At 31.0% G+C, this 26,756-nt stretch overlaps 1 protein-coding gene across 1 annotated transcript in view; it reads left to right on the top strand.

Moving 5' to 3' along the window:
* LOC129220818 (DNA-dependent protein kinase catalytic subunit-like) overlaps nt 1-26,756 on the top strand; it is a gene marked incomplete at its 5' end in the record, with an annotated part of 269,314 nt that overhangs the window by 161,847 nt on the left and 80,711 nt on the right. The window contains 10 exons of the mRNA XM_054855249.1: nt 2,631-2,780; nt 5,412-5,585; nt 7,138-7,227; nt 11,184-11,394; nt 18,084-18,273; nt 18,871-19,071; nt 20,260-20,363; nt 22,363-22,494; nt 24,732-24,908; nt 25,032-25,116. Of these exons, the coding sequence (XP_054711224.1) occupies nt 2,631-2,780; nt 5,412-5,585; nt 7,138-7,227; nt 11,184-11,394; nt 18,084-18,273; nt 18,871-19,071; nt 20,260-20,363; nt 22,363-22,494; nt 24,732-24,908; nt 25,032-25,116 (1,514 nt within the window). The remainder of the gene's footprint in view (nt 1-2,630; nt 2,781-5,411; nt 5,586-7,137; nt 7,228-11,183; nt 11,395-18,083; nt 18,274-18,870; nt 19,072-20,259; nt 20,364-22,362; nt 22,495-24,731; nt 24,909-25,031; nt 25,117-26,756) is intronic.

Genomic DNA, 26,756 nt, shown 5'->3' with positions numbered 1-26,756 from the left:
CTTTTTTTTCTACAAAGTATATATTAAATGACCTTTTTACTTCTGTACACATTTGATTTTGCCTTAGGCAGTTGATTGATCGTGCCTCATATTGTGCACTGAGTATGTAAACCCCTCCTCTCAGTAAAATTTAAAATGACTAGCCTATGTAAAAGTAAGAGGATTGTTAATAGAAATAATTCATTTACTTTAAAAAGAGAAAAATTAATCTCATATATTTAAATTCAGAAACAAATTGTTTTTTTGATTAAAATGAAAAAGAAAGTGAAGAAAGCAATGATTTTTTTTTCTTTCAATTTGCTTTTCTTGACAATTTTTGCTTTATTCACATTTTTATTATTATTTTGATTTCATTATGCAAAGCCTTTTTGATAAATTTTTGCATTTGTTTATGTCCAGCTTTGCAAAAGTTTTTTTTTTTCTTCTAATTTCTGTGTAATTCCATCCGAACATTAAAACTTTACTTAATCTTAAAAAATATATCAGTAATATTGGTTTTGTTTTTTTCAATATAAAAAAGATATTTTTGAAAGATACTATCTATTCTGTCAAACATCAGTATTTTTCAAAATACAGTGAAACCTCTCTGAGCGGCCACCCCTCCGTTCCGCAAAATTTTAGCTGTTGAGAGGGGATGACCCCTTTAAAGGGTTTTTGTTACTATTGCAATATAATTCTATAATTCTACAGAATATAAGCAAGACAAATACACAGAAGGAAGTTTGAGACCATTCTAAAAGGGAAATTATTTCATTATTGTTTACGTTTTTCGAAGAAAGGATACAATTTGTGACTTAAGTTTTTAATTTTCTCCAACAATTGTTATTAAAATGGAATTCAAAATGTTGCTTGTTGCCATTCAAAATGTTTTTTAATTCAAAATGATAAATAAATTGCTTTAACCAATTTATTTGACATTACATCTAAATTTCCAATGACTTTATTTATTCCCAAAATCACTTCAGTTGAAAGTTTAGTTTGCTCAGGATTACAAAACCTAAATTGATTGACAGAGGCTGAATTAGTGCCTGAAAGGCATAAGAATGTATTTGCTCAAAAGATGTAAATTACATGCAGCAAATTGATTAGTTAATCTAAACCAATCCCAAACTAATATTAGATTTAATTGAAAAATGCTTATTTTTGCTGACTCGTTAACCAGAAAATGATTCTCTCAGTCGGCAGTGTAATTATCAAAGCCCTTCCTTGCTGTTTTGTGATGAAAATAATTTGAAATCATACTCTATTAATTCTCTTGTCGATTTTTCGTGTTCATATTGCTCAGAATTTCAATATGTAGTTCAGTATTCATAAAATGATCTCCTACAGTGTTGTTTGCTACACACATTATGGACATAGATTACACGGACACACTTACCAACTAATAAAATAATCATGAGTGACATATTTACTTCAAAATTATCGAAATTCGTTTAAGGCCAATAAGAATTCTCTTCTTTGAACTGAAAAGCTGCAGATTAGAAACAGAAAGTGAATAGATTTTCCTGAAAAATGGAATGGATGCATCCACTCGGCGGCTGTTCAGAAGGGTTGGGTGGCCGTTGCTAGGGATGTTTTTAACATTAAGTCTGTGGGCTAAAACATCTGTGCCGCAAAAAATGAACCGTTAATACGGGTGGCCAACTGGAGAGGTTTCACTGTACTTATATCAATAATAAAACAAATATTTATAAAAAGTTTTTTTTTTTTTTTTTTTTTTTGTCTTTTTTCTTTAAGTATTTTTATTTATGTTAAATAATTATAACTGTTTGAGCACTCACAAATAAAACAAAGGATTGGATGTTTTTTTTTTTTTTGTGCTAACAAATTCATGACTAATTTAAATTATGATTTTCTTCCAAATGAATAAACTTATTTATTTAGTAATTTTTATAATTAAACTTATCATCTTGTATGATCAAAATCTCTATTTTTAGATTTTTAAACAGGGTTAGTTTTTGGAATAAAAATTTAAAGTAGAAATAGTTTTAGCAATTTTTATGAAAATTCCATTTTTTAAAACCCTAAAAGTATGACGGCCTACATTCAATCCAAAAAAATCATTTTTTTTAAAAAAGGTATTGTATTGTTTTATTCATTGCAGCGTAAATTCATTACAATGTTAATAAATGATGTTGATTTTCCAGAAATACTTTCTGTAATTCAAATAGTGTATGTATTGAGTAATTTCAATCATGTTTTGTGTTTCAAGTCATTTTGGTTATATTTATTACATTTTTTTTTTTTTTAAATATTCTTAGGAGGTTTGTTCCCCTTTCAAATTTGGCTCAGAAAACTTTTTTCTCTAACTATTTTCAGTTTTAAATTTTTTATTTCAATAAAATGAAAGATTATAAAAATTTGTAAGGAAAGATAATTTTCAGATTTTTACAATAACTGTCCATAAAATGTCAGACATAGTTAATTTTTATGGTAAGCAGAGAAAATATTTAATTTTCCTAGTCCTCCAAGAATTTGATAACTCATTATGTATTAACTAATACATATTTGTAATGATTAATAAATTGTAATAAATTTGATCTCAGCAAAATGTTTTAATTGCAGGTGTAATTAAGTTTTACAATAATTTGACTGCTGCACTAAATAGCTTATTATTCATTTCATTTCAGATTCATATCCAGACTTCTATTCTTATATCCTTCAGTATATGGAGTGTATAAAAACTATATTCTGGAGATTTTGTATTCCAGAGTCTGTGAAATAGATAATGGTTACATAGCTCTGAAATCCCTCGGCCTTTTTGAAAATTTGGAAAGCAGGTAAGAATTGAAGGGAGGTGGGATTGCTTACACGGTATAATGATAATCACTCCTGTATCTTTATAATTTTTTTTTTTAATTTTCAGCATTCAATTCATAATCTTGAAAAACAGTACAAGAATTCTTCAGGGGTACATAATATGTCCAAATGCCTAAACTGGGTTCATGGGAAATATCTGCATTTTTAGGAAAGTTTTCGCATTTTTTTTAAAATTATTTTTTTAAAGGAGTAATTTTTTTCATTAAATATTTTGATATCATGCAGGGATTTTTCTCATGAGTTTTTAAGAAATCATGAACTTATAAAATTGATTTTTGACATGTTTTTTAAAGTTTAGTTTCTTAATTTTTACAGATAATTTTTTTATGTACGAAATTTGGCAACTCACATTGATCAGGTATATCAAACATATTTATGGGCTGAAAAATATACAAGATTGCTAAGTTTCCCCATACAATAATGCTTTCAGTTCACCAAATACAGTTTTGAGAAATGTTTGGCAAAAGTTTTATGTTTTTGAGGAAATTTTAAGCGTGGAAAATTTTTTGCACCCTTAAAATGCTTTATGGAGACATTTCACATACAAAAGGGTGTTGGATTTCTTTTGTAGAGTTACTTCAAAATTAATTAAAGTTTACTTAGACTGTATTTATATGAGAAATAGAAGCATTTTGCTGATCATTTAATAAATAATGTATGGAACATACTAAAATTTGTGGTAGACATTTGAGGAATAAGCATTATTGAGTGTTTTACATATGATATTTTAAGTTCAGTTAAGAAAGCATGAAAACCAACTTTAAAGGGAAGACCAGGTATTTTTATTACTTACTAGTGGTACCCGCACGGCTTTACCCGTAATAGAAAAATTAAAAGGTCTTTTGGTTTGCCTGTGTATTTACAAATAATGTATGGTGAATTTTCTTGCCAATCAGCTTGTACCCATGTTATGATAATTTCGTATCTTGCCAATTGGCTTGTGCCCTTGTTATGGTTCCACGTTATAATAATTTCGTAATTTACTCGTCCATCTTATGATAGTTTTGTTCTTAAAATTGGAATAGAAAAAGAACCACATTGAATTTTTGAAAAATCACTTCGAGGTACACACCCCCATGCTACAAACTAACTTTGTGCCAAATTTCATAAAAGTCAGCCGAACGGTCTTGGCGCTATGCGCGTCACAGAGATCCAGACATCCTCTGGACAGAGAGACTTTCAGCTTTATTATTAGTAAAGATATGTATGTGTAGTAATATCTAACAAATGTCTCATTTGATATTTGCTATATTTCATACTGTCAGGTTGTTGAAAATTGTTTCCTTAGTGCTGATTGTAGCAATATAATAAAATACATATTGCTGATTTTTAACTGATCCATTAACTGCAAACATTAAAAATCTGTTTATTTATCTCAATTTGTTGTTTTCATCACATTACTATATTTTTAATCTGAAAAAAGTCGTTTTTATAACTCTGAAAAGTGCATGGCATTGACTTTGAAATTTTTGCCTTATTTTATTGTTAGGCTTTTTTCTGATCTTCCTGTTATAGCTTCTTAGTTGGCACTAGCTGCATTGCCTGACTTTGCCTGGTCTAGCTTGAAAATAAAAGTGTACCTGGAAAAAAGCATCATGCAAAATTTCCCTTCCGTGTAAAGGCGACAAATATTAAAATAATTTTAAGAAATTAAAATGAGAAAGAAACGATGGATTTTAAAAATGTAACCATGGAAATACAAAATAAAATAAGTTTAAAAAATTAAAATGAGAAAGAAGGAAAGAAATAATGGATTCAAAAAGTGTAACCGTGGAAACGGAAAATAAATTGGTTAACAACTTGAACAGAGATGAGATTTTTTGAACTTGATTTAAAAAGGCCTGTAACTTTTTTCCTTTATGAGATAGAAGCTAAGTTTTTCGACCATAGGTCAAGATAGATCTGTAAGAAAAAATTTTGCTTTTTCTAATGGTGTCAAACAGAAAACTGTAGCACAATTCGTTCACTTTTTATTGAGAGATTTAATGAAGAAAATAGTGCCAAAATTTCAGCCAAGCCAAAAAAAAATTCGAGCTAAAATGCAAATAACTCCCGCTATAATTAAGTTAGAGCATTGAAACAAATTACATAGAACACAGAAAATTCTAGCCTTTCCTACCATATATAATATTAATATTTGCAAGTAATTTTTCACCCCCCCATATTCGGTCATTTATGTAAAAATTGGGCCTAAATTGGAATAAAAGAACTACTAATAAAAAATTGATCGAACTGGTCTGCAAACCTTTTTGGTGCTGAAAGAATGATACTGTAAAAATTTCAGTGAAATTGGCCAGGTAGTTCTAGAGTTTTTGGGCATTTAAACAAACAGATGCTTTTTGGAGACTTCATTTTACACTATGTACGAATAAGAAATAGCAGAAACTGTTACTATATTGCATTTGTTCATATAGAACTTATGATGTTTGTCTATGTTCATTGATTGCTTGCATATGTAGTTCTAGTTTCATGTCTTATAACTTTTTCAAGTGGATCATATATCTGAATTTTTTGATTGTTCAATGTAAGTAGAAAATAAATTGTTTAGATAATGCAATGTTAAAATACATACTTATAGAAAAAATTTTTAGGAGTGAGCCAACACAATTTCTAGCATTACAAGCTTTGGAAAAGCTGATTCCTGTGCTATCATGTGATGATATTTTAAGTATTTTGCCTGGAATCGTCGACATCCATGCTCAACCGTCTGCTCGAAGTCGTTTCGCTCTGTTTAAGACACTTTTTGTATTGTACGACAAATTCAGGTATGTGTACCTTTGCAGTTTGTTAAACATATTTATTTTCATCATGTTATAAATACAGTCTACTTTTTAAATCTGTGGTCAAGAAATCTACAATTATCTGAAATCTGCATAAAATAAAATTTAAACATTGAAATAGGGATACCAAAAGGAGTATTCAGTGAGGGAGCGCTGGTGGGCCCACCTAGGGGTTCATGGCGCAAACTGGCATTGAAATTTTTTTTGCTCGGTGAGGGGTGTTTTAAAGGGTATTTTTCACTTTTTTTAGGGTGGACACCTGATTTTGGGAAGGGGGGGAGGTCCTTTTTGGTACTTGGAGGTGCTATTGCTCTTTGGGGGAGGGGGCACCTCTAGGGGGACAAGAATTGTGTGAAGGCTTCATTTACACATAAAATAGGTCTGGTGGTATGTACAATATGTAGTAATAATTAAATAATGCACTCTAATAGTTCTCTACAATAGATCTAGTAATAATATTTGTAATTTAAATAAAGGAAGATGATGGTGATTTATGCTGCATTATCAAACTTATTCTAATAGATTTCTAAATACAGTTACTTATCTAGTTCTTTTATAACATTTCCATCTATAGTATTTTCAAAAACTCCATTTCAAAATGTTTGCTTTTTACTTAGACACTACTCTGCAAACTTTTATGGATTTCCTTTTCTTGACTTTTAATTCTACATATGGAAGATTCACTCATACCTAATTATCGCGCTTCCTTTGATGCATTTTTTAGTTGTTCAAGCACATCAAGAATCTTCAGCTTTTCTTTAACAATCAGAAACTTTCTTTCTCTTTCTATTTTCAAACTTAAGATAAAACTGCTCTTAGATGTCATTATATTTCATAAACTTTCTCATTTAGAATGAAAAAAATAAATGAAAAATGAGGAGTAGTTATTTGTATGCACTAACAAAGCAATGTTCTAACTAGTACAGTGTGGGAACTTTCACTGTCGGTGATGTTAAAGGGATGAAAGTTCATTCATGAAAAAAATATTTTTAGTAGCCAATAACAAAGCGGGTACTTGCGATTCTCTTCCGAAAATTTTCGTGTTTCTTGCAAGAAATTTGCTTAGGTTTAAAATTCGTTATTGGTGAAAAATATTAGCCATTATAGTCATTTTTCATTAATCAAATCGTGTTGTAGCGCGAGTTGACTGTACACCTGAAAGTTGAAATATTTCACTTAAAAATTCACAAACATTTTCGCGGTTGTGACGGGTTTGAGAAAACTGCAAAAATTAAAACCTCGCGAAAGTAAGTGCTTTTAAATATACAATATTTGCTTTTTAAAATAATTTTAATTCATCTTTTTTTTTACATACAAGTAGTGTTTTCTCAGGAAAATAGATGGTAGTCTTTGAATACAACTTTAAAAAAGGCCTAAAATAAATAATCAATTAAACCTGAAATCTGAGATAATTTTTCATGAATTCTGTAATCAGCAAAACTTTTGATCCTGAGCTATGTAGAGAACAAACTAGGTTTTACTGTACATATTTTCTTTAATTTTTAATAATTTAATGTATATTGAAAATTATTTACAGCCATAATGAAGGAGCAAAAGAAAAGGAAATAACTCGGCATGCTCAAGAAACTCTGTTAATTGGACTTGCTGATCCTGACCCAACAATTAGGTATGTTGAATTCCATGTTTCATCATTTTAAAAATGTATAAAAATTGTGGGAAAAAATTACATGTTTGAAAAACTTGATTTGTGTTTACTTTCTTCTATATCTAATATATAGAAGAAAGTATTGGATTCGTGCAAATTTTCGAATTTCGAATTTTGACGGATTCGAACGTTTTGAGGTGTGCTGAGTCCATTTCGACTATTTTTGGCAAATGTCTGTCTGTCTGTGTGTGTGTGTGTATGTGTGTGTATGTGTGTGTATGTGTGTCACGTCTGTGTGTGACCAGTTTTTTGTGGCCGTTCTACAGCAAAAACTACCGCATGAAATTGAACGAAATTTGGTGCACATATGTGCCCCTATGTGAACTTGTGCCCATTGGTTTTTGGCGCGAATTCCTCCAAGGGGGGTGGAGCAATGGGACGTTTTTTGAGTTACGCGTGCTTGCTATTACTCAGGAAGTAACTGGCGGAATCAAACAAAATTTGGTCCATATGTTGCCCCTAACAGGAGTAGGTGCTGATTCAATTTTGGTGTCAATAGGTTTTGGTGGTTGAGTTATAGAATGTTTTTTGTCGTCAATTGTGACTGCTGTATCTCAAGAAATAACGAACGGAATCAAACAAAAATTTTTTGACAAGTAGCCCTTAGTGGGTATAAGAGATGATTTTATTTTTTTGTCAACAGATAAAAAGGGGGTAGCGCAATCGCCCGTTCTTTTTTTCCATTGTGAGTGCCCTATCTCAAGAAGTAATGCTATGTTCTGGTTGAAATTTAGAATATATGTGAATCCATACGTAAACAGGCTTTGGTTCAATTTTGACGCCAATCGCTCCAAGAGGTGTTGATTTTTTTTTTGCAAATAAAATAGCTTTATTAATGCAACAATAAGAAAGAAAAATCGTAATAGATTGTCATCTGCGTATTTCTCGTGATTTTAATTGTATGAAAATGATCGGAAATATTATCTCAATGATTTAAAATTTTTAACTGTTGCCATCTTATGTTTGTTAATAAATAAAATATTTGTAATTAATTCAAGTAAGGCTTTTAAAGTAACTTTCAATTTTCGCTCTTTGTTTTGTTTTTACAATAATTCAGACATTGGGATGGTCGTCAAGTTTTTTCATGTGTAATTTTGTTTTTGTTGGGAATATTGCTTCCTCGTCAAGCATGGGGAGGGATCAGAAAAAGGAAAAATATAGAAGAAAGTTTCGTGATGGCCACAACATACTAGTTTGCAGTAGTCTTGCTACAGGCTCCGAGGGGTAGTCGACCCCAGATGACACCCTTCTGGAGATGGTGCACAAAATGAATTTAAGAGTTAATTTAAAAAAAATGTAAGGTAAAACACCAATAGTTGCCACTTCAAGTTTACTTATATACTTTGAAAAATGAAGTAAACAATAATAATGTAATTTTTTTGTTGGTACTTAATGTAACTATCATGTTGAATCAATTTTATTCATTAGTTATTTGAATTTAAAGTAAGTAATGTAAATTCTTCAGTTGGAAGAAGGTCAAATGGCCATTACTGAAATTTTTGTCTTTTGGAGAGGCCGCTAATGGATCAAATATTAGGTTTGGGAAAAAATGGTTAAAAAATTAAACAAATTGAAATTTTGGCATTTTTAGATTATGGGACAATTAAGGAAGAGTTGGTCTATAATACGCTCAATGAGTTTCAAGAGAAGTAATTAATATTGTAGATCCATAGTTGAAAAATATACTTCACTCTGGTCACTGCTAGTGTCTTTCAAACCTTGAAGTGACTGCTACTGAAGCACTAGCCACTACTGGTGTTTTACCTTAAATACAGTAAAATCCCTCCTAACCCACAAATGCGGACATCCTTCTCATGCGGACAATTTTTAATTCCCCGATTCCAAGGCAAATAATATTATTAAACCCCTATCTTGCGAACACCCCTCTATTGTGAACAAAAAAATGTCCCATTAGTGTTCGCATTAATGGGGTTTTACTGTACTTCAGCTCTGAAATTATTTCCCAAATACAGGGTTCAAAAATATGATATATTCGAAAATATCCGATATTTTGATATATATCGGATATTTTGGTATATATATGTATATCTGATATTTTTAATCAGCACAAACTGAAGTCATCAAAATATTAAATGCATCCTCAAATTACTACTTAATTTTCTTATGTTATTATTACAATATATGCATACTTAAAATGTTTCTTTCAATATTTCATTTTACATTTTTATCAATTTTAATTGAGTTGATTTAGCATTAGCTGTTTCTACTCATTTTTTTTTTGTTTTTTTTTTTTTTTTTTTTTTTTTTTTTTGTTAGCACTTTTACACAGTTATATGATTCAGAAAAAAAAAAATATGCGCATTAGTTGGAGCAGTCACAGACTTTTTCTTTCTTTCTTTTTTTTTTTGACCAACGTTTAATATTTAATTAGGCACTTTTAATATGAATTAAAATTGTTACATTACTAATAATTTTTTGAATTTAAAATAAAAAAGTTATTTTTTTTTGTTTGCTATGTTAATGATGCATTAATACATCGTAAAAATATAGTACATAACCTTTTGGTTATTTTTAATAATAAATGAAGAATATTATTACTATGATTAATGTAATTTTTATATTGAAAATACCATAGTTGAAAAAATAAATATCGAAAATATCAAAATATCATGATATTTTCAAACTAAATATTGGATATATATCGTAATATATATCATGATATACATCGACTGATATATATCAGCGAACCATGCCTAAATATATCTTAAATTATATTTAGTCTATTACATTTCAACGACAATGGAGCATGATATTGTCTAGGGCGAATTTTACAAGTAACGAGTTGTTAATTTTTACTTGTAAACATGCTTGCATGAAACATTAAAAATTTTTAGATTTCTTTTGGGGGGGGGGGATTACATTGCAAATTTCTGCCCTGAGTGACGCCTGTGCTAGAAAGCCACTTGGTGCAAAATTGCTTATCTTTTTTTTCTTAAATAAAACTCTATCTAACACCATAAAATGTGTCCTTATTCAATGTGAGAAAGTGAAAGTAGTAACAGTAAAAGTTTTTTTTTAAAATTATATTAATGTGACTGTAATTATAAAAATGTAAATGCTGTGCATTTTCATAACTCATTAACTCATATCTTTTTAAAGCAACAATTATAAATTTTTCGTAGTTTTTTTTAATAATTTTTTTCTTAGAGATACCTACATTTGCAGCAATACTCATCAAATTAATTTTATAATACACACTAACTAACAATTCAATCAAAGTGGGGTTTAACAAATAAGTACAGTCATTGGACTTTACATGAATAAAGAAGAAACTTACACCGGTCATATTATGGCTGTAATTTTCTAGCTAGTGTAATACTAGATATAGCATAAAAAAGAAATGGTTATTAGGATGCAGTAATAAAGATAGGAGGGTATTTTATGGCTAATTTGCACCCTACACTTAATATAAGCGTTATATTTACAGCGTATACCATTATGGGATTTATATTTGATGTCAATGTCCCAAGTCTAAATTATCAACATATAATCAAATAAAGAACTTACTTAACAATGTGTAAATTTAATAATATAACTTGTCATGAATCTTATGTTTGATTAATTTTATTTTTTTCATTTAATGTTAAACATTTCTCTCTCATATATATCTGTTTGTACTTGTCAAACAGTTGTTTGTACTTATCACAGAAAATCTTTAATAGAAGTAAAGAAGCAATTTGCATGGGTCATACCGTGACGTTGATTTTCCAGTTTAAAAATAAAAGTTTTGATGGAGTTGGGATACAGATATTTTATCAAAGATGAAAAAATTTTTCATATATCTAGCTACAGGAAATAAATATTCAGGGACTGTATGAGTGAACATGAATATTTTGTAAAATTCTGATATATTTATCCATCTGATGTAGCGCTATTTCTTTTTTACTTCTGCACAGATTGACAGTTGATAACTTTTGGAGTGATGAAAAGAGGTTACCTCTTGGCACAAAAGAGAGACTTCTGGCCCTCATGAAAAACATGTATTCTCCGGTGACAGAAGAATCTTTCCTGCAGTATGCCACATTCTTGCTGTTGGAGAGAACTTCTCACAGCCCAGACTATAAGAGGACAATATTTGAGCATCCTTTATCGGATTGTAACTTTCAGGTAAATTGCAGTGTATTACATAAAAATGCATTACTCAGAGTCCCCCTGTAGCTTTTATAGGCAGTTGCGGATGCAAGGGGAGGGTCATGAGGGCCATGCCTCAAAAAAAAAAAACATTGACAACAGTATTTGTCCACATTTTGTTCAAATATTTTGAGCATAAAATGTATTTTTTTTTTTTTTTTTTTTGAATTTAAAATATTGGATATTGGATTTAAAACTTGACAAGTTTGAAAAAAAAATGGTGATGACTAAAACTTGCCGCAAGTTTAACCCATTCTTTGCCCCGGCCGATACAGGATCAGCCGCGCAGTTTGTGTTAAAACTGCCCCGGCCGATTCAGGCTCGTTGCAAGAAGATGGTTCCTAACTGCCTTCGACGATCTTGTGTCGTCACGGCGTTTCTAGCAGTTTTTGCTTCGGCCAAATATGTGTCGGCGATCCTTCCAGGGGCAGAACCCTGTTATTGCGCTTCTCTGTTGGGTTCTGGTGCTTTTAGGGGAGCGGTAATCAAGCTCTTTTCCTTAGACAAAAGGGATGTAACTTACAGTATTTCGCGAAATTTGTTGTAAATTATTTTATTTTACTAAGATATTAACCTTTCAAGTACTCCTGGATGGGACACGTATAATGCTTCAAATAATCAGGCATTATATTTTTATCTTTTCGTGGAAGCTTTGTTTCTTAGCATTCCGGCATTCGAACTCCTGATGAACAAGTGTGAAAATATTTCCTTACACATTTACCAATATTTCTATGCCTGAATAAAGCAAAGAAACAGAAATATTTTTTTCTTGTTATCAAAAATCCACCTTCTTACCCAAGCAACCTTCATTAAATTGTTCATAATCCTCAAATTTTATAATTTATTTTACACACTATTATTTTTTTAATTATCTTACACATCTTAATTTTGTACGAGTATGTTTTTTTTTAATTATTATAATGTGTTTACTACGCGTTTAGTTATTTGTATACTATTATTATTTTTTAATATTTATTCATTTTTAAATCATGATATTTTCTAACTTAAATTATAACGTTTTATATTCGCGGCACCCTTTGATGGATTTTTAGTGATACAGTTTTGAATATTTTTAATTTCACAAACAAAAATTATGACGACCGCATTGACTATATGTAATAGATGCAAAACATAAAATATATACAACAGTACAAATGAAATGATAATATCTTGAGTTCTTTTCGCTCTACTCATACGAACTCCCTTTCTTTTTCAGATTTTATTTATTGTTTTAAAATAGCTCCAATTACACTTTCTTTTATGAGATTTTAAAAATAGAAATAAAATATTTGGTTTCTTTTCAATAATCAAGTTGCCTTAATTAGTAAATAATCCTATGAAACTAACTAAAATTTATCCAAATATGTTTTAAAATAAGAAAAACAATCCGACTCGATTTCAAGCAAGATTTTCTTTTTTTTTTCTTCTGAAGACATGTTCTCAAATACAAGCAGTAAAGCTTGCTTTGAAATTCCTTTCTGAATCAAACTGTTTTGTTGTAAGAAAATAATGTGGAAGGGTTGACTACAAGACACCAAGGGGGGCACCTCCTTAGGGAATCCGCCCAGGCCGATTCCTCTCTCAGCTGGGGGCTTTTAGTTGCATGCACAAAAGTATCCTTTAGGGAAATAGGGGATTAGCCGCAAGTTTTGATCTTTTGTAAGCATTTATCTTTAAAATACTTCCCACGCTTGAGCAACTGATATCTGGACACTCAGAAGGGAATTAAAAGTCATCGGAATTAGGATAAAAGAACCGACCAGTCTCTGTGTGTATAGGTCGTTTTGAAGGGTCACAATGTATGAAAAGGCACCGAAGAATACTTTTTATCCTCTTAGAAAATCATTCCCACAGTTATTAAAGCGTTTTGTCCATTTAACAGGTCTAACTTACAGGTTGGATCGATCAGTCAATTGTTTGAAGAATGCTTTGTTGAGCCATTTTGAAAGATAGATTATCTTACATTTAACAGTTCTTAAGATTTCTTAAGTGTATAAAAAGAAAAAAAAATGATATACTGAGATAAAAGCAAAAAAATAATAATAATAATAATAATTGAATAAAATAATTAGTGTTATAAAAATAATTGCTTTTTGTCCTATCCTCTATTGTTTATTTTCCCATTATGTACTGTGTAAATTTAAGGAATATTTCAGCACATATTAGCAACCTTGTATTTTGTTGCACTATTTAATTCAGGGCCAAAAAACTAATAAAGCGAAGTGATTTTCAAATGCAAGCTGAGCAGCAAAAACAACATTAAAATCCCGATAGCAAAATGGGGGAAAAAGTGCTATTACAACGTAGCGAAAAGCAACTCCGTTCGCATAGGCGGATTTAGGACTGAGTTCCTGGGGGGGCAGGATTTTTTTTAGCAACATTTTTATTGTCCCCCCCCCCACTCTCATGTTTTTGTCTTTTACCTGTGATGCATAAGTCCATGCTTTACTTTTTTGTGTGTCGTTTTCATTAATGTGTGTTTTCATGCTGTCCTTTTTGAACTGACCTTAAGAGAGGGAGCCGGTATCAAGAGAGTGATGCAGGGCTCCCTTTAAAGTGGGAAATAGAATATCTCCAATTTTAGGGGGCTGGGGGGTTTCTCCTCCGCAGGAAATTTTGTAAAATGGATATAAAATTCTGCATTTTGAAGCCTTTTAGAGGTTAATTGGATAGACATAGAAATTGATAACTAGATTATACAGTTGTACAGTTTAGTTCAAACTTTGTAAGAGACAGCCATTTTAAGTTTGTAAGAAAAAATAAACTATAGATTTCTCATTATAACAACCTTTTTTTTAATTATAAGTGTAGAGTGCAGAAAATGAAAAGGAATAGAGGTAGTGTATCATTCTTTTTTCCTGGCTAAAAAGATTAACAATCTGCAGTAGAATTGGAGCCCATTTTGCTTAGGATTTTCAAAGTCTTATCTAATTATTTTCAAGGACTCTAGAGTAAGTAAAATAAATAAAATTATTTAAAGCACTTCATTTGTACTTTCCAGTCTCTGATATTTTAGTACTTGATTGTAAATTTTTACAATCCTGTTCTAACTTTGAGAAATAGCTATTTGAAATTTAAAAGAAAAAAGTAACCATAGATTTCTCATGATAGCAACTTTTCTTCTATTGCAAGTGGGGCAGAAAACGAAAAGAAGTAGAAGTAGTGTATTGTGTTTTTTTCCCCCCCGTGCTAAACAGATAGACAACATGCAGAAGAAGTAAGATAAAAACAATCAATACAAAAGAATTTCCAAATTACTGCATTCGGGATTGAATAACTAGCAAGATATGAAACATATGACTCACAAAAATTTATTTCAAATATAGTTACAAACGTGAGAACCATTATTTTTACATTTTTAATACAGGATGTGGCAAGGAGCAGAATTTGACATATTTTGGCATTCCTCCCCCCTCTACCATTTGTTAGCCTTTTTAAAATTTAAGGTTTGTAGTCACATGTTTTGAAGTATTCAAGGTTTTCAAGCACTTAAAAATGAAATTAGTTTTTTCAAGCAATTTCTATTTTTTAAGGAACGAATTTTTTTTTTTTTTTTTTTGGGAGTTAGGGACCCACTTCAAAGCAGGGGCCTTAAGCAATAGCTTGTTTATCTTATAGGCAAATTTGGCCCTGTTTGTAATTCACTCTTACCTGCAAATTTTTGTTTGATTTTTTGTTATTTTTACGAAAATTTGTCAGCTTTTACGGCTAAAGGATTTTACCAATCTTTGTTAGGTTTTTATAGACTTTTATGAAATTTCAGCAAAATTTTCCAAAAATTTTGATGACTCAATTATATAGATTTCAATAATGGCAAGGATTTTTTGTTTTAAAATTTTGGAAGATATGTTGTTACTATATAAAGTCCTCCCAAAACTGGGGTTCATTGCCCCCTATGCTCCCCCTTATAAATCCACCCATACCCTTCTGAAATATTCAAAAAAGAAAAAATTTTTTTTTAATTTTTGGAAGATGTGTTGTTACTACATAAAGCCCTCCCAAAACTGGGGGGGGGGCATTGCCCCCCTCTGACCCCCCATAAATCCGCCCATGTCCGTTCGTTATCTGCGGTATGCGCGTTAAGGGGTTTCGGGCTGATTATGGAATGGGTTAAAATCCATTATCAAAGCAAGTAAAAAATTGTTTTCTAAATGAACTGAAGAACATGGGAAAATACAACTTCTATGAGAACTGCTATGGAACTTGGTAACTGTTTGGATCTGAACTTTTTTGTCGGTGACACAATCTTTCCCACACCTCGTTTCAACTGAACTTGGCTTCTTTTTCACATTTATGTTTTGTTGGGATCTATACTTCCAGGGAAGCATTCTCTTGCCTCAGAGTACTTTGGTGGCTTTGTCTGCTTGGGCATGCAGTTTGTTATGCCATTGTTTCTCAACTAGTGGTCCATGGACCATTGTTGGTCCTCAGAAAATGGATACTGGTCTGTCACTTTCTTTGTATTGCAGTTTTACCAGTTTTGAATGTATGATCGGGTGGACTGGCAAACGGGCTAGTGTGCCCTCGAACCTATGTGCCTTTTTTTTTCTTCCCATCCTTCAAACCTTTGCGACTTTTTTTTTCTTCTAAATCTTAAAAACTGTGTGCCCAAGGTTGGTGCACTCTTGGGAGACCCAGTCTGCCCCTGTACATTATTACTTATACTTTTAGTACCAATGATAATGCATACAGCCGAGAAAACATATTTTGATTTCCAAACAAATTTGCATATTCTCGTATCATAATGAATAGCTAAATCTCAAACTGCCTTATTGTCTATAACATCAGATGTTATTTTTTTATGCTGCCCTCTAGCAACTGCCTTCATCCAGCTCTGTATGTGTTTGGAAATTATTTATATTTTTTGTTTCATTCAGAAGCAGTATTTTTGCCCTAAGAAAACTTTTTGTATTGTTAAGTTTATTTTGTTTGTTTTGCCATTATCAATGACAAAGTTATCAATACAGGGTTTGTACAAGTCATGGAAATTCTCGAAAGTCATGGGGGAAAAAATGAGCAAATTTCAGACCTGGAAAAGTCATGGAAAATTGAAACTTTCTTTCCAAGTCATGGAAATTTATTTGAAGTCGTGGAAAATTGTCCTGGCCAAAGACAAAGTAACGGTAGCTAAGAGAAATCTGTGATTTTACAGTGTTACATCACAGATTTTACGAGTATTACACATAAAAGCTATTAAATCTGGAAAATTGAACGATCCCAGAAACAAGTCTGAATTTTGAAATCTCATTGATTCCACTTCTGTAGCAGCTGCTCGCCCCCCTCCTTTTTTTTGCAATGTGATTTTACTGCTTGGACATAACTCATTTTGAATTTACCATTAATTTTCTTTATCACTTCATTTATATTATATTCTGTAGTATCAAATTTGCACGTTCTTGATTTCGCCCACTTTAAAAAAGCGTTATCGTGGTTTATCTTTAATTGTTGAAGGTTTTAGAAAATGAAGAACTTTAATCAGACATTGGGATACAGAAATAGGGGAATTCTTGTACTGTAAAACAGTTGTACCAAACATACGGCCCGCAAAACTAATTCCTGCTGCTCACTGCTAGGTTCAATGTCATTAAGCAAACGCTGTGTTCTGGAATTTTTGAACCTATTAATTTATATGCATTTAAAAATGTGCAAATAAGTTAAGAAGTAGTTATAAATCAGAAGATTTATTCACTGCTAAATGTTTTTTTTTTCTTTTTAACAAATGTCTGGTTTAGAAACATGAATTTACTAAAGAATGTGGCTTTACTTTTAAGAACCAAAATACTGCCAGGTTATGTGCATGGTTAAATGCACAGTTGGCATTTAAAGGCAACTTTTGAACCAATTTATTGAAACTCAGTAATGACTCATTCAACCTTTATCCCATTCATTATCATTCTGCCTGTTTGTAAAATTATGAGACATTTAAGCATCATTATATTCCATTCAATGTATTTTTACTTTGCTTTGAGATTTTAAATTCATGTGATGAAGACAAATAAGAATAGTTTTTAGATTTACACTGATAATTTTTCAATTACAAGTAATTGCTTTAGTGAGGTAGTGGCACTCATATAAGGGTTTTGCCAATGCTTTTTTTCCAAAAATTGGCAAATTCGAGATTAAATATTACTATTCCCTTTATATAGCAAGATCATGAAAATTTTTATGAAGTCATGAAAAAGTCTTGGAAAAGACATGGAATTTTTTCATGCAAATAGAGTAGAACCCTGTCAGTAACAATCTGATTTCCAATTATTAAAAATTTTCCTAACCTTCTCCTCTACTTGTGTGCATAATCTTTGATAACAAACATACTATCGTTTTATTACATACTGTTGTTTTATAGTTCTGTCTGAGTCTTTTAGGTTATTGGTCCATGAATTACTTTAAAATGACCTAGACTTCAATTTGGTATGCAACTTTTTGTGTGATACAGGATACATGCTTAAAATTTTTATTCATCCACATGCTGAGTTGTGTTCAGAAATGCTGATTCATAAGTTTCTGCAGGTAGCAGTGGATATGATAAATAACAGTAAAAGATGTGGCCAGTAGATGCACTTACCTTGAAAATATACGTCCTCTCTTTCAACCTAACTTTGTTTTACTTGTTTTCTATTTTTCTCTTAATTTTTCTGACTCTTTGTTCTTTTATTTTCATGTAGGCATATGCAATTCAAACCTCTTGGAGAAAAAGGCATGTGGCTATGTCACCTCTCTTTACTGAAACTGTGTCGAGCTCTCTAAATGCTATCATGATGTCATTGGATGAATTCTCAAAATCATTTGGTCACAATGAAGGACCAGTGAAAGCTACACAAAGAAATAATGATTTCTCTGAAACTATCGACCCTGGTAAGCAACACCTAATGCTTTAATAAATATTTCGTGGGGTGTAATTTTTTGTGCAAAGCTAAATCAAAAATTCTACCACTGAAAAAAAAATCTAATTTATACTGGAGGGGGGGGGGGATAGGACATTTCATTTCCTGCACCTTATTAATTTTCTCTGCATAATTGATAACAAATACTGATCTAAATTTTGTGACTTTTTTCTTGATATTTAAACTTTTCTTGAAGGAAAAGGATTTGAAGACAGTGGGGACTTGAAGAGACTTTCTCTAAGGAGGACAAAGGTTTTAGTTCTGCAAAAGATCATAGATTTTTTTGAGAGTAATGCAGATCCTTAAATTTTGCTTTGAAGTTTGCTTGATTTTTTGCTTTTAAGAGTCAAGATGAATAGTAATTACTTTTTTATTCTGTGAATTTGGACACTTGAGATATCATTAATTCAGTGTTAAATTCAGGTTCAATATTCATTGTTAGCTCTGCATATATTAAAGCAAAGAATATTTAATGCTTTTAAAGTTTAACAAAATTATTGATTATTTATTTAATTTTATCTTATATATTCATGTAATTTTACTTGATTTGTAAATTTTGATTTCTCAGACATTAGAAGAAGCAACACATATAATTGGCTCACTGAGAGCAGTTTCGAGACATCTTTGGTTGCCGGTTCCTTTGATGATACCTCATACAATACTTATGCAAGCTCTCTCTCCAAACCTCAACTAATTGCCTTAGGAAATGAAAACAAGTTGTTGGATAAAAAACAGTCCTCCTACACTTCTCCAGTTAAGAATGAAAAGCGTAAGTACACATTCTTGGATATTAATTATTCAAACTCAACTTTGAGATGAAATTGTCACCTTCTTTTTAAAATGAAATGCTAATGTTTCATACATGGGATAGAGTTTCTGTTTGAAAACTTGTTTTCATTTGTATGTATATGTTACTGTGAAAGACGAAAATTGGTGAATTAACATTCATTGAAGTTTCACAATAAATATTCTTTAATGTCTTTGCTATGAGAATCTTTACATTCTCCTGAAAATGACAATATTTTCAAATTCTTTTCTTTCACGGTAACATTATACACATACTAATGTACAGCACAGGGTAAAATTTGTTTAAAGCTTTAAAATTTTACAATAACCTATTTAAAAACACTTTTAAAACCCAGATTTTTAATGTATCGTATTAAATAAATCTTTTCTTAGTTGTGATTTTGCAAATATTGTATTAAGGTGGAAGGATAAAATTCAGCGGAAAAGGATTTGTAATCTTTTATAAGCCACATACTAAAGAGTGGATAAGAGTAGTAATTTTATGTTATAGGTATGTTATATATGTATTCTGTTATATGTAGGCTTATTTTCTATATTTTTCGTCAAATGGGTCAAAACTGCACTTCATGGCTTATCAATTTTTTTGTAGGAAATTGTGAACCAGTGTATAAATGCCGTTGAAGCCAAAGTTGATAGAAAACTTCATGTCTATGAGATACAAATAGTTTTACAGATTTAAAACCTTGATGCATGTCATTTGGCCCAAGTATTTGGGCGATTTCAAAAAAAACTTGCCTAATATTGCACAACGTGATAATTTTTGTGGTTTTTGAATTTTTATATAAATTGGGAAAATTTCAAAAGTGGGAAAGGTTGCGGTTTTGAGCATTCAAAACTTGGAGTACCCATATTGTGTTTAATTTATTTATGTGCAAATTTTACACAACTACCTACCTCAGAGGTGCATATTTTAAGGTGTTTAATGTAATTATAATGCACTAGCGCAGCCGGAATTAACTTATGGATTTTTTCCCACCAAAACAGCCCTTACATGCATTTAAACTCCTGTATTTGAATTGAAAATTAATGTTAAAACTAAGGCCGGGGGAAAGGGGGGTCTTTTGGCCCTCTTTTTCTCTTGCGGCACCACTGCCATTATGTAAAAAACTGCTTGTAAAATGTTTTAAATATGATGTCGCTTTTATTTTAGCAAGGAAAAGTTCTGTCTGGATGTTGCGAAGACGTTTTGTGAAGGATCAAAAGCAGTCTGACACTTTTGCAAAGCAAGAACTTAGGAGGCAGGATGCAAGAAAAGTGAGCATGGTGTAATATATCTTAGAGCAAAATTAATGACATTTTAATGCAAGAAATTCCTTCATTTATGCTAGCACTTAGTAGTCTTGAGTCAATTACTGAAGCTAAGGCTTAAAACTGTGCAATAATTGATTTTTTTTTTTTTTTTTTTTTTTCAGTTTATGTTTGCGTTACAGTCTTTCTCATTATTTACGATTGTTTCAAAATTTTTGGAAAATTGGTTAACTGTTACTGTTTTTTTCCCATTTAAATTATTTTCCCTTTTTGCTATTAATTTTTTTAATTGTCTACTTTTAGTAAAGTTCCAACATTTTCATGAAATACTGCTAATTTTTGCCGAATTTCAGCAATATTTCATTTACTTTTGCTGACTGGATTGTCTTTTGCTCTTTTTTGGACAAGACAATTTAGGTACCCATTTTTTTCTCCATTTTTATTTGTTAAATACTTACTGAATTGTCTGGTCTACGTCGAAAATATAGGTTATATCAAGTGGCGCATGTTCAACAATTCCATTCATACAAAAGGTTTAGACTGATCATATAGTCTTTAGAACAGCACACCACTGTCGCTTGATCAGTTATCAGTCCACACAATCAACTACATTGGGATTCATGGTTTTTTTAAACTTTGATCAACATCAAGATTATGAATTTCTTAAAGACTAGTTTGCAGTATGGTTTCAGGAAAGATAAATCATGTGCTAATAATTTATTTCATTTCTATGACAAGTTTACCTTAGCTTGAGATAACAAAAAGTGTGCAATGTTTTTTATATTGATTTTCAAAAAGCTTTAGATAAGGTACTGTATGTTGCTCTTCTCAGCAAACTAGCTGATATAGAAATAGGATGAAAATTTTACTATGGGTTAGAAATTGACTGAAGGGAAGGAAACAAAGAGTAGTTGTTCGCCGAAATCATTCTAAATGAAGTGATGTTTTACATGAGGTTCCTCAAGGATCAGTTTTAGGGCCCCTTTTTAAAATTATTTTTATAACTAATGTTCATGGAAATATTTCTGGTGTTTTGTTTGTTTTTGTGTGAGTTGTGTTTAGTTGATGACAGTCAAAGTTATAGGGATTGTAAAAAATGAAGAACAAGTGAAACAGCGGCAAAAGGATTTAGATCAAATTACTAAGTGGGTAGATAAGTGGTGTTTTCAGTTAATGGTGAGAAACGTCGAGAGCTACTTTTAGATCATGGAAATAAGCTTACAAGTTATTATTTACATGGTTCAGTCATTAGTCAGACGATAAATGTTATTGATCTGGATGTCTTAATAAATCTGGACTTCAAGTTTAGTAAACAGTGCAGCATTGCAAGTAGCAAAGCTAGTAGAATGCTTGGGTTTATCGATCCATCTATTTCAAACGAATCTAAGAAGGTTCTTCTGGTTGGAAATTTGGTAAGACTTCATTCTGTTCAGTTTTTGTCTTCTTGCTTTATTGAAAAGGGTTCAAAGATGGACTATAAGGCTAATAAGGTGAGTTTCAGATTTAGATTATGATTCTAGACTTAAAAGTCTTAAAATTTATAGCCTATAGCAAAGGAAAGTCAGAGAGGACATGATTCAATTGTTTAAATTTATCAAAATGAAAGATGTTTAAAGGCTGAATTTTTACACTGAAAGCAGGTCAAGAGGGTTCATTGTTTTAAGCTGTCCAAACCTTTGGCTAAGCTGGAAATTAGGAAAAATTACTACTTTAGTAGGGTTATGGTCACATGGAACAGCTTACTGAAAGAAGATGTAATGAGCTAGGAGGTTGATAGCTTTAAGAGAACCATTGATCTACATTGGAGACTAATAATAAATTGGCTACGGCCAGCCTAGCTGGGCTTAGTACCTGTTGCTGGTCATCACATTTGTATATTGTATTTGTTACCATCATGTTGTTTATGTAGCATATTTTAGCTAGTATAAAATTTTAATTAATGTCATTAATTTATCACATTGAATTTGTAAAAAAAATTGATGTTATGTTGATTTTATTTGTTTAGGAACGTTTAAAAGAGCAAAGAAATCAGAGAGATGCTCAAGTTACCATGTATCGTCAGTATCGAATTGGAGAACTTCCTGACATCCAAATAAGCAATGCAGAGATCATAGCTCCCATACAAGCTCTTGCAATGGTATGACAAATCATTTTTTCTCAAAGTATCAGAGTGTATGATTTAAAATAATAATTATAATAATTTTTAAAAAATCAGATTTTTGAAGTTTTTAAATTAATTTTTATATTTTTTAATACATTTTATTTATTTATGATATTTAGTTGCATTTTTTAAAATACATATTTTCAACCGCATGCTTATGTTTTGAGCTACTTTCATGCCAGTAGCTGGGTATAATATAGATGTAGATGAACAAATTTTAACACAAATTCATGATTCAAATACAATTTAACATTTAAAACCCCAGGAATAATAGGCTCTTACTACAAAAAAAAAAAAGTGAGCAAATTTTATTTGACTTTTGAAAGCTGAAATAAATCAAACTACTATGTCACGTAACATTTTAAACTGAATACAAAATTCTGGACCACACTTTGTGTGGCATTAATTTAATACTATTATTTAAAAAATGTAAAGTTAACCATGTTTATAATGAATTGTAATTTGAATATTGTTGAATAGATTATCGTAAAATCCCGAAAGTACGCCCCCCCCCCCCCTATTTTCAAAACAAAACTTGTTGATTTCAGAGGGGGAGGTTATAATCGAGATTTTTCTGAAAAATTAGCCAAAATAGTTTTTAGTAGTATTAATTTTAGAGTATAGAAAAGAAATAATAAGTAAATAAGAGTTAATATTGATGTAGAAAGAGAAATTAATTAATAAAAACCTGTCATAATTTTCTAGTAGTAATAAATTGCATGAGAGCGCCATTTTTTTCGAAAGAAAGAATTTTGCACCTTAAGTTGGCAAAACCCCTATAATTTATCGCTTGAAAATTCATTATGTAATGAATGTAATAAGGTTACAGTAAAAGAAGCAAAATCTTATGTTCTTATTTCAGAATAGAAGCAAAAATCGCAATCACGGCCGCAAATTCGTTACGAAGATCGTACTTTCGAAAACTGAGCTTTACAAAGTTCGCGAACGCAAACATAGACAAATCTCTTACTCGATTTAGTAAAATTTACATTTCTGATGATTCTAAACTCTTTCAATTACATTATTTCTCCTTTAAAAAAGGTTATTTTTAAGTTTCGCGCTACTTTTTAAGCAACACGTTTCCAAAGTGGCGTCACGTTTTCAAAATGGCGCCGTGTTGAAGATCGTTCAGTTTCACAAATCAGAACAAAAATGCTCCTTCCAAAATGAATAAAAAGCAGTACAATCTATAAATTTCTTTTGGGGAAAAAAAAAAAAAAGGGAGCCGTGCATCAAAAGGAGTCTAGACATTTTGGAAGGAATAAACCATGGAGACCATTTTTTTTCTTTTTTTGTTCAAAACATTGTGTTTTCTTTCTTTCTTTTTTTTTAGAAGCAGCAAAACTGCACATGGAAGGGGAAACTAAAATTTGGACATGCTTTCCAAGTAAAGCAGAAAATGTTATCCTTTTTTTGGAGGGAGTGGCAAATGAAGATGATCAGAAAATTTTCAGGTGAGGGGGGGGGGTGAGGGTATATTCAGGATTTTAAAGTAATTTCACTTTCACAAAAAAGGGGGGGCTGTAATCGATAGTAGGGTTACTTTCGGGATTTTACGGTATGATTTGCTGCTAAAATGTAAGAAAATAAAAGCAAACTTTCCATCCTTATCAGTTTCTAATGGATTAGATTTAAAGAATCAAAAAAAATGCTGAAATTGTGCCTCGGGCAAGGGAAGTGACCCAACTCAAAATTTGGAGAAACTTACTAACTATGGATTTAAAATGTAAATTTGATGCCCTTTCATGCCACAAAATTCTCAAAGTTTGCTTACAAAACTAGTGTGTGGCGGCATAAAAACGTTGTGACGCATAATTGAAATTTCATAATTTAGAAGTAAAATTTTAAACTCTAGGTGTGCATTATTTATCTCGATAACAATGCTAACCAGGAAACATCATACTCTAAATTGCTTGCCCATATTGAAATATTCGAGACTAAATTGCTTAAAACTACAATAGTGTAAAACCTTGATTTTCTCCTTTGCTGTTTTTTTTTTTGAGTTGTGTCACTTTCTTTGCCAGGTGTGATATGCGGAAGAAGTTTGTACAGCAGGGGGGGATGACTCAAAAGTTCTGGAAGGGACTTCATATGGAGAGATAAAAGAAATTCGGGAAATACTGAGAAAAAGTAGTCTGAATTTATAATCTGGTTTGTTGTAAGAAATGGTTTTATTAAATATTTATTAATTTTAAAAATGTTCTCTGTTTCAGCATGATGCAATTATTGCTAAATTGTTATTGAAGTCATTGCTTGTGTCTGTATCTGAATTTGTATCGAAAGAGATACCTGAAGAGTACGAAATTTTAATGGAAGAAATTAGTGAATGTTTTGGAAAAATGCTTGGTAGTAGCTATTTGTACAGTCCTTCAGTGATATCATTTTGCTTGGCAAGTACAAAATTAATATTTTACTTTTTATAATTTTAGCTAAAATTTTATTAATTTTTTTTCAGATATAGTTTTTGGTTCCTTGTTTAAACTTGTTATTTAATTAATTTATTTATTTTTCAGGAATCATTGAATCAATTGTCAGATACCTCCTTTGATGCAGAATCTGTATTTGTTGCTAGCATTGGCAGCAGCCAGCAAAGTACAGGTACTTAAAAGTTTTTGATTTTCAAATGTTATGTCTGAATTATTTTGGTGTAGTAAAATGAATTAGATAGTTAATATTAGCGATAAATTTTACTTTTTGAAAAAAAAAAATGCTAATCCTTCTTGTGATTTTGCTCAGTGAAGACTTTGACTGTCCAATCATTTACCAGATATACAGTCTGACCACCAATAATATGGAAAGGCAAACATTCGGTTTATTGGCGGAAATGGTCACATCTATTAGTTTTCAGGGGGTGGCAGTTCGTTTGTTATAGATGTGCGCTTTTGCCTCTTAATTATTTAGATGCAGTTTTGTAAAAATGACAATATTTTTAAAAACCTTAACTATATTCGATCTATATTTTCACTGCAAAAATTTATTTATAATTTCACAATATAATTTTGATCTTACCATTTTGCTTCTACATTTCTGGAGGAAATAAAAGCGTTTATTTTATTTATTATGATTATTTTTTTGGTGTTCCCATGAAAACCCTTTTTGTTTTCCCTCATTTTGTTTTAGAGCCATTGCTATTTTGCTTTCTCCCCTACTAAATTCATTCAGATTGAATTCATTCAGATCTTAACTTGGCCGATTGCCAAGTTACATATAATTTGTTGTCAAACTATACTTTTTTTTGTGGAGGAAGGAGTACTCAAAGTTTTATTTTATAAAAATAAATATGAAGGCAAGATGCACCAGTCTACAATTGTTACGGCTTTAAGCTTTAATTTTTTCATACCAATGTTGAATTAACAGCGTGTAAAGTCAATACAGCATAACAACGATGTTGTGAAGAATTAATTATGGTAAACTTATGAAACAAACGCTGATGGAAGCATTGTAAGCAAACAAAGACTTTCATTTATCCCAAAACCTGCAAAAAATGTAACACTTTTTTAGCTCTTACCGGAAAATATATTCAAAAATAAAGCTTAGCATGTAATCACTTACCAAAAAAAAAACATAGTTCAAAAAGCGCAAAGTAGAAACAAAAACTTCAAATACGTATTTTGGTGTTATCAGATTTTTTTTTTTTTTTTTTTTAATGCAAGATATGAACTTGTGAATGGAATGCATGGCTTTGCTTCCATAAACTCACACCTTTTTGCATTGAAAAGATAGGCTCACTGTAATCCCAAAACACATATTTGCAATATTTATTGTTATATTGCACTTTGAAAACTTTGTTTCTAGTAATTTCTTGAAAAAAACAGAAGCTTGATTTATATCGTGATGTTTTTCCAACATCCCTATGTAAGACTTGCTCAGCCTACTGTATTGATGCTGCAGTTTTCATCATTATTATATGTCAGGGCTTGACTGAGCAGTTGGAGGAACACCCAATAGGATGGTCGTGGGCTGCTGCATTTAAATGTTTTTCTCATTTTATTGAATGTTTGGATGCAAGCTCTTTTTTATTTTAGTTTCTTCAGCAATTATTGGTTTTATGATACAAGTTTTATTTATCTTTTACATGTACAGTATAGTGAGAAACTAGATAATACCATTCTGATCATTATCATAGGCCCTGATAAGGGAGGAAGGGACGTTCCCTTGGAGACCTTAAAACCTTTGGAAATATTAATGTTTAATATAAAAATATTTAGCAATTTCCTGTGGTGTGGGTGTAAGCCCAC

Source organism: Uloborus diversus, chromosome 4 (genome assembly GCF_026930045.1).
Source record: "Uloborus diversus isolate 005 chromosome 4, Udiv.v.3.1, whole genome shotgun sequence".
Taxonomy (NCBI): Eukaryota; Metazoa; Arthropoda; class Arachnida; order Araneae; family Uloboridae; genus Uloborus; species Uloborus diversus.
Note: the sequence above shows the minus strand (reverse complement) of the source record. Positions and strands in the feature narration are given on the sequence as shown.